Source organism: Pleurodeles waltl, chromosome 9, assembly GCF_031143425.1.
Source record: "Pleurodeles waltl isolate 20211129_DDA chromosome 9, aPleWal1.hap1.20221129, whole genome shotgun sequence".
In the NCBI taxonomy this organism is placed as follows: Eukaryota; Metazoa; Chordata; class Amphibia; order Caudata; family Salamandridae; genus Pleurodeles; species Pleurodeles waltl.
Window position 1 is genome coordinate 741328887 of NC_090448.1, and position 12211 is coordinate 741341097.

The following is a 12211-nucleotide window of genomic DNA, read 5'->3' on the forward strand; positions in this document are numbered from 1 at the left end:
TGCATCGAACTTTCGACTTTCCTTGTCGGGTGGTGGTGCATCCCCAGAAGTCTGTGAGTTTGCCCTTTTCCGGGCTGCTCCTACTACCACTGAGTCAGGAGTTAGCTGTTGCGTTATGTACACAGGGTCCGTAGGGGGAGGTTTGTACTTCTTCTCCACCCTAGGTGTGATGGCTCTGCCTTTGACTGGGTCTTGAAACACCTGTTTAGCGTGTTTTAACATGCCTGGTAACATAGGCAAACTTTGGTATTGGCTATGTGTTGATGACAGGGTATTGAAAAAAAAGTCATCCTCTATAGGCTCGGAATGCAATGCTACGTTATGAAAAGTAGCTGCCCTGGAGACTACCTACATGTAAGCAGTACTGTCTTCTGGTGGTGATGGTCTTGCCGGGTAGCAATCCGGACTATTATCAGATACTGGTGCATCGTACAGATCCCATGCATCTGGGTCATCTTGGCTCATCCCTATGTGCATTGGTGATTGCATCATTGGGGGTGTTGCAATTGGGGACAGTTGTGGTGAGTGCGGTGGTGATGGCTGTGGTGAAAAACGTGGTGGTGTTTTTTCTTTAGCCACCTTTGCTTTTGGCTGTTTTTCTGTTTCCTGGAAAGCTAGTTTCCGCTTCATTTTAATTAGGGGAAGAGTTCTTATTTTCCCCGTGTCCTTCTGTATATGGAGCCTCCTCTGTGTATAGTCTGGCTCTCCCATCTCTAGTTCCTGTCCAAATTTATGGCCTTGTAGTTGTGAGGAAAGGCCTTGTTTGTCGGTATAGGAGCTTTGTTTTGGCTCTGAGGCTGGATGTTTCGGCACCGAAACCTTTGTAGCAGTCTTTTTTGGCTCCGAAGCAACTTTTTTAGTTTTCGGGGTGCCGATCTCTCGGTGCTGAGTTTGTTCGGAGCCGGTATCTCGGTGCTGAGTTTGGTCGGAGCCGGTATCTCAGTGTCGAGTATACTCTGTGCCGGTATCTCGGCCGGAGTCTGATGTCTTCGGCTGGTGTGTGCCCTTTTTCGGTGCCGATGCTTGGTCACCGTGCTTACGGGTAAAGCCATGGCTTGTTGGCGGTGGCGTCCCCTGGGCTTTCATAATTTTTGAGTGAGTTTTGGCCGGGGCTGTTTTACTCACGGTTTGTTGCCTCGCCAGCTGCTCACTCTCGGGCTCGTCCGAATCAAGAATGGAGAATGTCTCCTCTTCTTCGACGTCGGGGTGTCCAGCTGGCGTCAACGCCATTTGAAGCCTTCGAGCTCTCCGGTCCCGTAGCGTCTTCTTCAACCGAAATGCCCGACAGGCCTCGCAGTTATCCTCTTTGTGTTCGGGGGACAAACACAAATTACAGAGCAAATGCTTGTATAAGGATACTTAGCGTGGCATTCGGGGCAGAAGCGGAATGGGGTCCGTTCCATGAGCTTTGAAGACGCATGCGGTCGGGCCGATGAGGCCCCGCCGGGGAGTGGAAGCTCCGAAGGGCTGCCGGAGCTCTTCTTTTCTTCGGTGTCGATGTGCTATTACTAACCAGATACCGAGCGCAAACAATACCGTCAAATTTTCCGATTGTTAACTAACTTTTCCGAACCGAAACACGGAGCGAAGAGGAACACGTCCGAACCCGATGGCGGAAAGAAAACAATCTAAGATGGAGTCGACGCCCATGCGCAATGGAGCCGAAAGGGGAGGAGTCCCTCGGTCTCATGAGTCGAAAAGACTTCTTCGAAGAAAAACAACTTGTAACACTCCGAGCCCAACACTAGATGGCAGGATAATACACAGCATGTGTATCTGCAGCTACACATGCCATCGAACACATATATATATATATATATATATAGGTAGAACTGAACAGAGCTCAGTGGAGACTCCCTAGCACGACATCTGGTTAAAAATCTGAGATACTTGCGCTTCTCGCAGGAGTGCTCTAGAGGGCAAAGCAGCCTGAACTTAAGTTTGGTATCTTTTTTAAATTGACTATGATATGTCCCAAAATTAAAGGGCCTAGGGCCTTCATACTCTATGTCTAACATTGGTTTCCTATTATAAAGTACCAGGTACTCACATCTCGATGACAGGGAATGATTCAAGCATAAGAATCGATTAAAGTTTCAATACTGGATTAAACAAGATACTAGTGGGAGAGAGCCAGTGCAGAGGAGAGTGGCACTCTGCCAAGTGTGGCAGAAGCCAGGCTCGCCTCACAGAAGGAGGCGTGAACCGAAATCTGGGTCTTTATTGTATTTAATGCATACAAAATAAAGCTCATGTCTGGTGATTAACAACAGGAGAGGCACGTAAATTCAATGAAAAAGCACTATTACAAGATGAGTCATGTTTCTGGTTCAAACATAAAAAACCTACTGTTAGTGTATGCCATGCATACAACTAATACCTTAACTTATGATGCCCACCATGAACAAAAAACTCATGCAAGTACTACAGGAAAACAAGAATTGGCAAAGCCAATCCGTCTTACGTTTGGGACCTATTGGCTTTGTCAATTGTTTTAGCCATGCTGGACAGCATCCCTGTTGTTAGTAGCATTGCCAAAAAAAGAGGGCAAAAAATCTATGTGGCTAGCTGTGTTGTTTTGTAGGTACGTGCACCAAGCATACGTGCATCTACAAAATGACATCAGCATTTTTTGTTCATACGATTTGTAAAAAAAAAAAAAAAAAAAACAAGTGGGGGAGGCTGAGAACAAGAGTGGAGGAAGCAACATGGAGGGGGGGAAGCAACAGAGGGCAGGAAAACAACAGGAGGACTGGGAAAGCAACACAAACAGCAAGTGTAAGCAACAGTGTGTGTGCAGGGGAAGAAAAATGGAGGACAAGGGTGGGGGAAGAAACATGGAAATCGTGTGGAGGGAAGCAAACAGACACAGCAATGTAGCAGATGTGTGAAGGCGAACAAACAAGAGAGCGCATAATGGAGATAAAGCACTTGGGAGAGGGTTTTGAAGGGCAGAGCTGTATTAAAGTGACAGTATACATAGGAGTGACTTCAAGGACAAAGTTAAAGAAAATTTAATTTCATAATGTTATGGAAAGAAAAGCAATGGGAAAACACAGAGAATGTGGAAAACAGAGAATTGGGGGAAAACGCATGCACCCTCAGGGAGGTTTTTGAGAAAGAAAAATAAGTTCTCATAAAGCAGACACTTATCGAAGGGTAAAAGTAGCCAGTCTGAGAGATAGTAAATAGACAGGTGTTTATTAGAGGGACACAGACTACACGGACAGGCTAAAACAAATAAAACCAATGATTAGCAAGCAAGACAATACAAGTGACAAAACAAAAAGCCATTAGAAAGCAATGGACAGCATTGCTTTCCACTTCAGCTATCAGCATGTCCACAAAAAGTATTTAACAACCAGACAGCTGTGCTGTCTGGCATGCTTCGACCCAAGGAAAGGTACTCGCGCAAAGGAAAAGAATGGCAGGCGAAGTAAGTCATGGTGCTCATACATTTTGAGTCCTAATACTGTGATTCATTGTTCGCTCAGGAGTTTTTGGCTCAGGAAGCATTTCTGTGACCTTAGGCAAGAAATCCATGGTAACCATTTCCTTACATTCTTTCATCTTCAATTCTATGAATCGTTTTCAATGTGCCTCCACTGCAACCTCTACAGCTGATCAATCTTCCGTTAAGATGAAACCTAAATAAACTTGGCTGAAAAGCCTCCATAATACTTGGAGCAAATCTCAAAGCAATGGTGCACTAATGTCAAATGTTTTGTCCCAGTTAAGTGACTGTCCTGCTGTGGTCCAAAGGCGACATAAATTATACACAACATGCCAGTCTTATTAGGGTTGCTTATGACATAGCAAAAGTATGGAATTTCTGTTAACAATCAGAAACTCTAAAAGAAAAAAAAAATCCCAGGAAACACAGAAAACAACTCGAAGAGTAATGACTAAGACATGAACATCCAGTGGTCAAAATCCTCTTTAACTTGTGGAAAGATCCTTGTTCTTCCACTGACCACAGCATTATCAGGCCTAAAAATCGATCAAGCCGCACTGGCAAAACTAGCACAGTTGCAAATATCCATCAAGGTGATCCTGAAAAGACAGACAAAAATTCTTTCCAGAGCATGTGATCTGGGCAAACTGAATAACACAGCAGTGCAAAGACCAGTGGCGGCATCCTATAAGAGTGATACCCAGCATCTGGCACCCCAGCCCTACTTAGCTTGCACAATTAGGAAGGCCTGTGTGACAAAAATTGCCTTTGCCAGACTGCTTGGTCTAAAAATAAAGGAACTGAATCCAAATTAGCGGTCTCTGACCAATATAAACTGTTGCAGACTCTGTGGCTATAAAACAGAGACATTTATCCATTTATTATGCTGCTGCCCGACACTGTTGAATGCACAACGCACTTTACTAAGACCTCTCTTCCTCCGCTACAGCGTAAGATCTTGCTCTGAGGCTAGAACTTTGGTATTCACTCTAAAAGAGCCAGTAGAGCTGGCCAAATTTGTGAAATACATCTCACAACTGCAAGCAAAATTAAACGAAAACTGCATGTCAAACTGATTTAACTTTTAAACTGTTCAACTGATATTAACTAATATCTTATTTTAAAGTATTGCGCAAGGAATATACCAAGCCCTGATATCTACTGCTGCACCTCTTCTTTTTCTCTAACTCGATTAGGCCGCAATTTTAAGGGTTCTATAAACCAAGAAGCACGATTATTGTTTAAATAGTGGCCCACCATTTGTATTATTATCAGATTTTTGTAACTTGGTACATAATGTGCTCCTTTTACAAAGATTTTAAGTATTCACGCAATAAAGTTTTTAAAATTATTTAAAAAAACTCCAAGAGTAATGACTCAGACCTGAACATCCAGTGGTCAAAGCTGGAGTTGTTGACATAAGACGAACAGCAAAAAGGAACACAATCCAGAAACAATCCCAACAGAGAGAAGGGACCTCTGTAGACCGAACAGGGCACCTCAACAGTGATTAACTGGAGCACCCGTTTGAACCCCAGAAAGAAAATCCATAAAAGGAGTCAATGACCATCCACATTACCAGCAAGAGGAGTCACACTACCTCGTGACATCAAAGACTTTTTCGAAGAAAAGCAACTTGAACACATCTGGGTCCAAAACTATATGGCAGGAGTATGCATAGCATGTGTATCGATGGCAACACATGCCTCACACATATATTTGAACAGGTGTTCAGTGATCCAACACTTCAGAACAGACAATAAAACGTTAGACCTTTGAGCAGTTTTGTTGGAATATTGTCCTTTAAAGTGCATCATTTAGCCCCAGTTGCTATCATAACAGGTTCCTGTATTTTAGGATGCAGAGACCACCCATAAGCAATTGTGCAACTTGAACAAGGTAATTATGCCTTAACTTATGACTATTCACCAGCTACCACTGAAGAGATAAGTTTATTGTTGACTTGCATCAAAGCCAAAAAACGTGGTTTTCAGTAGAGGAGAAAATTTCCTAGCCCATACCTTCATTTGGCAAATATTGAAACTCCATGGCCTCGCTGACTTCCTTATCCGAAGGACGTCGTAGTTGCATCTGCACCCGCACTGGCTCTCGAATTGCCTGATTTTGATACGCAGGTGTGCGGAAGACTATTGCCACCTGCCGGTGGACATCAGCCTGTGAGAAGGTCCCTTTGGCTTCCCAGGTCCCCAGGAAGAAACGCACTTCAATATCTTCTGCGTAAGAAAGAAGGAAACACGAAGGGCAGTTAAAATCCACATAAGGGAGAGCACAATCTGATACCAAGGAACAGAACCACAGGATAAAGGCACAGTATTACAAGAAGAAGTGATAATTTGGAAACCGAGGCAGCCAGGGTCACAATCACATTACATTATTTATACACAACTGAACTATTTAGAACAAACAAGATTTTAGTACGTTTTAATATTTTACAGAGGATTCCATTCAACTCTTTTAAAAAACTCAAGAGGAAGCCATAGAAAGGAACTTTCTGATGTAAATGCATATAGAGAATGTGTAAATGCACTTCAAAAATACCATATTGTGTTATATATGTTAATCCTGCTTAGTTAAGTTAATGCTATGGTACACCCCCTTCCCGACTGCTAATGTCCTTTTAAAATCCCATATAATGCCATATTAAGGCATCATGCTTAGTTTAGAAGGGATGTTTTCAAATAAATAAACAGTAAATGAAAATTACAAAAATGAGACGTAAGAGGAAGCAAGGTGCCTAAAATGGAAAAAGAGACAAATCTAGGGTAAAATCAGGATAACAGAAGGCAACTCACAGAAATAGAAAGTAAAGAAAACGTAGAAAACAACCTTCAGTTAAGAGCAGGACGTAGTGAAGAGAAGGCAAAAGCAGGAGTGACAGAACATAAGGGAACACATGGTAAATTGCCCTGAAGTAATGAAATCATCTATAACTTCTACACACGGGAGCATCATAATAGCATCTGACTCTCTCTTCAGTTGTCACTAGTCTCTGTGTTTGCTCGCTTATGCTTCACTTGACAAGTATATACAGATGACAATAGTCTGGGCCCCAAACGTAACCCTTCCACAATTTATCAGCAATTACGGTGATTATGCAATAGTCACATTGTATTGTTCTAGATTAAATATAACAAGGCATTCAAGAATGTAAGATTTGGAGTGAAATATATTCTCGTCTATGCCAGATCAATCATTATTAAAGCTTATACCATATATTATCTTCTGACAATAAACACAAGCCTCTGACGTTTAGTGAGGATTTCTGATGGGTACGACAGCTCACGCAGTTCCATTATATTATGGACTGGCTTAGGAAAATGTTTAATTCCACAGTACGTCATTGCCACCAGGTGGCGTCCTTCACCGCTCCAACATTTGATTGATAGACGGCAAGACGTGTATCACCTCTGTTTGACCACAGAGTTGTTCTTGCATATAGTTGTCCGAAGTAAATGGACCTAGCAAGAATGTTCAGAAACCAGATAGGAACGGAGATCTGCTTGTTAGGGGTCGAAAACACATAAGGCATGGTTTTCGTCGTCTGTGTTTTGTCACAAAACTGTATAATTTGCCATACCTTGCTTCCAGGAAGGACGTTGGTTTGGACACACTCAGTAATGCGCAGTGCTGGAACGGGAAAAATATACTATGGGAATCCATAAACTGGATGACAAGGTATGGCAGTGGAAAAGGGCTGAAGTCACAAGGGTTGAAACTATGAAAAGCAGAGTTTAACAATCAACCTTTACATTTTGTATGAAACTGCTGTAAAAGAAGCTGGCAACAAGCACAAACGAGACAGCAAATATGTTCTGGCTTACTTAACTGGTGACAAAGAGGCTGCATTTTAAAATATCTTAGAGGTTAAGGCATTGCTGCAGAGATCTGTGTGAGCCTAGCAATTTACAGGGGGATAATAATGGTAAGATAACTTTGGCGGTCTATTACAAAGTTCTAATGGTCCAGTTTGGATTAACGCGTGTTCCTGTGCTCCTGAAGCTGATATGAGAATTAAGGAGAAAGGGAGTATAAGGAGGGTTAAACGTCGTGACAGAGTGTGCCAGTAAGAGCATAAAGTTGCATGGTGCGGACCGTGCATTAAGTAATTTTTAGTTTGAGTTTCAAGTCATGACAAATTATATGGGTTGTAAGTGCTTTGGCTATGCCGCTTTGATCTGCGGAATAGTTGAAGTTTTGGTTATTTCGGGGAGTTTGCTGTTTGTGTTCCATTCTTTGAGTTGGGAGGGTGTCTGCGTGTGTTGTGTGTGGGTGGGTGTTTGTGTGTGCAGTGAAATATTAGGTGCTTTTCCAGGTTTATTAAATGTGATTATCACGATTAATGTGTTAATCATTTAAAATAAGGTTTGGTTATCGGATTTCATCGAAAATCTAAGATCTCAAGACATAAACTTGCTGAAACTGGTCTGCTAAAATTGAGGGGTGTGTAGGGAGGCATCACATCCAAACTGTGATAGGCATTTACTAAAAGTCTAGTTGTGAATGCATATTAATTCTGATTGGTGTTTTTTTTTTTGGTTGCCAGGAGTAAACATACTCATCAAGAGTTTGTTTGAAGAAGAGATTTGATTTTCCCCTTTCTTCTTAGGTAAAGCACACAAGAGTTGCTACTTGTGTAATTGTTTAAAGAGTGTTGAACTTCGATTTCACATCACTGCAAGACGTGCTGCACTTTGTTGGTGACTGTAGGGTGGCGCACGGTGATTGGTTAAACCTCTGAACTGAATGTCCTGCTTGTTGCACTGTGATTTGATTGTGAACTTGGGTACCGTGCCAGGATTCGTTATCAATGATATCTTAGAGCATGTCATGAGTGATATAATATGTGGAAAAATTAGCAATGTATGGCAAGGGTGCAAGTTACCCTAGGGCACTAGTTATACTTACTAGAGATAACTTTAAGTGGTAAATTTCAGTATTTTCTTGAGTTTAAGCCAGTTGGCCCGGGATCTTTTTATTTTATTTTAATTTATTTTTTTTAAATGGTGGAGAGGGTGTGCAGCCCCCTTCTCTAAGCTACTATTATCCCCCAGGACCCAATCCGCGGGGACAAATAACATTAAGGGATCGGAGAACACAGCCCCTTTCCCCAAGACCAAATGGGCCCTAGGGCCCCCAACACCCAGTGCTATACTTTTTTTTTTATTGGGAAGGGGCATCTGGCTCCCACCTCAAGCCCAAATGGGCCCCGGGGACTCCATCCCATCACAATTTTATGTGGGCCAAGGAACAGCCTAGGCACATAAAAATTACCATATAGGGGAGGGGGCTTAATAATGTTTTGATCAAGTGACTCAGATGGAGTTTTTGTGTATATAACAGGTTCCGTTAGTTGGCCAGCTCACCCTTGAGGCCCTACCGCCTCCAGTTTCCTACTGTGGGTATCTTTCACAGTTTTTAGGTCTCACCTAGGCAGCACATGCGCCGTCTGTTCGAGACATGCTGTTATCAACTCTCAGGTCTCGAAAAAGCATACAAATTTTACCAGACCTGCAGGTCGGGTAACTTAAATAATCTACCCGACCTAATTGTAATGTACTTGACCCGTCAATGGGTCTCAAATTGTGTGATCCTAGGGAAATAGTTTACGGAGTCGCCTTTTTCTTCATTCTCACATATGATTGCACCTTCAAATATGTGAGCTCGGCATTTCTGCAGTACACAAATTTTTTGATTAAGTAGACTAGAGTTTGCTGCATGCATTACAAGAATCTAGCTCACATATCCATGACATCTAGCCCATACAACCTAGAACTTCTTTTAGTTTACTAACAACATTGCCATCAGGGCATGAGTGTTTCTCAATTTTTTTTAATACACAATTTTAATAAATATATTACTAAACCATGATGTGGTAACATATTGTTATCTACACACAGTAACTTTCCAAGAAATGTCTAAAAACCTCTCCACCAACTTGCAGCTTTACTAATAAAACTATATAGAATATTAACAATCTTTTAAAATTGGGTTTCAGGAAACGTATCCTTTGCACATCAACACGTAAAGTATTTTGATTTGTTTCCATCCTATTAAAATATTTTTTCATCACACAGAAATATAAAAAAAGGCTTTTACAACTACTGAAATATATTGTGAAATGTTTGCTCAGCCGACTTAGTCATTTAAATGTTGTGTGTTAGGAAACACCTGACACCCTATATCCTTTTATTTTACATTCTAATCAGCAGGTCACACAGTTCACCTTACAAAGTCCTGGAACTATGCAGTCAGAAGGAAAATTTATTGTAAGAAAAATTGACTTTTGACCTCTGTCTGTGAACACAGAGCAAAAGTGACATAAGAAGAAGATTTAAAGGCATCTTTTATTGCTCCTCCACTTTTCAACTGAACAGAACACCTGCTCAATGTCAACTCGCCAGAAGGGACGAGTAAGTATTAAAAATAGCCTGACCTGATCAAATAAGACTCGCCAATGCGAATGGTCGAGTGGATTTTTCGAGCCCTGACTCTGTTTAGTAAGTGCAGGCCCATTGTTGACTGTTATTTTTAATTGGTTGTTTGTAGTGCCTCTCATAAATGTGTGCTTTTTACTGGTCACTTACTTGTATTTGTCCCTCCTGTCGTTGCTTGGTTTCCTTCCACGGAAACTACCCCTGTTCCATGTACGCTTACTCTGTTCTTTAATGTATGTGTTTGTCGGTGCACTATTGTTTTTCTTAGGTTTGGCTTGTTTTCACATTCAGAATGGCGACAGAGACGCTCCTGTCAAAATGGAATGGAAGTTTGTCATCCAGCCAGCACTTCCCACTCAGTACGGCACCGATTCATGGCCACTGCACTTCAATGTTATCAAGCACTAAACTCATGGCACACGCTTCACAGACACAATGTTGTTGGTTTTTTTTTTTTTTTTTTTTTTTTAATTTATGCACACACTTCGTGGAATGTTATATTTATTTATTTTTAGACTGTTTAGGGATGCTCAGTGTGGTGCCCGCTTCAAGGCCCTTATGCTTCCTTTGCTCTTTTGTCCCCTTGCTCACCACTGCATGCCTCCGGGATGCCATAATCTGTTTCCAGACTTAGAAACACCAGGGTGGTGCATCAGTATACCGTTTGCATGGGGCCAACTGCCGGAGCTCGTCACTCATGCTGCCATCTTCCTTGGCAGCTAGGTTACACCCGCAACCCCAGCCCCCCTGTTTTGCTGGGCACTTCATAGTGCTTTTTTTAAACATCCCGTAATCCATCACTGCCCGCACCTCCCCATACCCAACTCCACCCGACTGACAAAGCTAATCGGCCGTCCATTGGCAACGCCTACTGGCATTGCCAGTGTTTGTTGTGTTTTGATGTTTTGTGGTAATAGTGATGGGAATAGTGATGAGGACAGTGCAAGCTGCAACCCAAGACCATTCTACCCACAGGTGTCAATGAAACCACATATGGTGCCATATGGCTTCTGCCCTAACCATACCACCCAATGCCAAAGGGCTTCCCATTCCAGCAAGGACACCCCTCCTTTTTTTTTTTATACAAAGGCCGAGGAAGAGGGAAACAAAAATCACATAGACAGGCACCCAGAGTATAGTGGGACGACCAACAACCAGTCCATCTACAAGCAGGGAGTCCCTATCATAGTGAACCTGAGTGCAACCATCCTCACGGAAGAGGAACAAGGTGTTCTGTCTAAAGGGTTAGGGTTCGTTCCCACACCAAAGAGTGACCTATGCACCCTTCACACAGAGTTAGCACAGTTTTTTAGACAGATAAAGCTAGCTGCAGGCATTTTTTTGGTGACCAAGAAAGCACAACAGAGAGTAAAATGAGTACAGAACTGAGGATGAAGTCTACCTTCCAACCCGTGACACAATCACTGCCATACGAGATGCTTGCATTTGAACAAGCAGTTCTCAGGGGCATTGGTGGGATTGACTGCAGTATGGATTACATCTTTGGCAAACTCACTAGAAGTGAAACATGAATTTTTGGAAGCCCTAAAAAACGACCGGGATCTGATAATAAAACCAGCTGACAAGGGAGGGGCGATACTAGTCGTGGATAAGACAATGTATGGCAATGAATGCCACCACCTCCTAGCGTACACAAGTAGTTATGAAAACCTACAGGAGGATCCTACCCCCAGACTGAATAATAGGATCAAAATGATGGTGGAGGAGGCTATTGCACACAACTGGATCACAAGGCAAGAGGCAGAATTCCTCACAGCAGACAGACACAGGATTCCCAGATATTATATCTTGTCCAAACTAGATAAGTAGAGCTTTCCACTACTGAGGAGACCGATTGTCTCAGGGATTGGGTCCCTGTTAGAACCCTTGTCCCAGTTCTGTGACTGGTTTCTAAATCCCATTGTGCAAAAAGCCCTGTCTTCGCTATATGACACGAAGAACGTCCCATGTACATTGAAGGAACCAGTGATTAAAATATCAGATGACATGATTGTCACTATGGATATAAAGGCCCTGTATACCAATATCCCACAGAGACGGACCACAGAGGTAATTGAGGGGACCCTGAAAAAAACTAAGTGGGACTTCATGACCCCAAGACAGTTTGTAATGAAATGTGCAGAAGTACCACTCACTAAGAACTTTTTTTGAGTTTGAGGATATAATCTATCATCAGATACAGGAAGCATCGTTGGGAAGCACCTTTGCCCCAAGTGTGACCTCCTCTATGTACATCAGTTTGAGGCAGATAATCTCTTCATTCCAGATAACCCATATAAAG

The 12211-nt window shown here is 42.4% G+C and overlaps 1 protein-coding gene across 2 annotated transcripts in view; it reads right to left on the reverse strand.

Moving 5' to 3' along the window:
* RELA (RELA proto-oncogene, NF-kB subunit) overlaps positions 1-12211 on the reverse strand; it is a 405457-nt gene that overhangs the window by 92660 nt on the left and 300586 nt on the right. Inside the window, exon 9 of one of the 2 annotated variants that reach the window (XM_069207856.1) lies at positions 5476-5685. In XM_069207856.1, coding sequence (XP_069063957.1) covers positions 5476-5685 — 210 coding nt within the window. Of the gene's footprint in view, positions 1-5475; positions 5689-12211 lie in introns of both variants that reach the window. The other variant, XM_069207855.1, reaches the window with a different exon arrangement.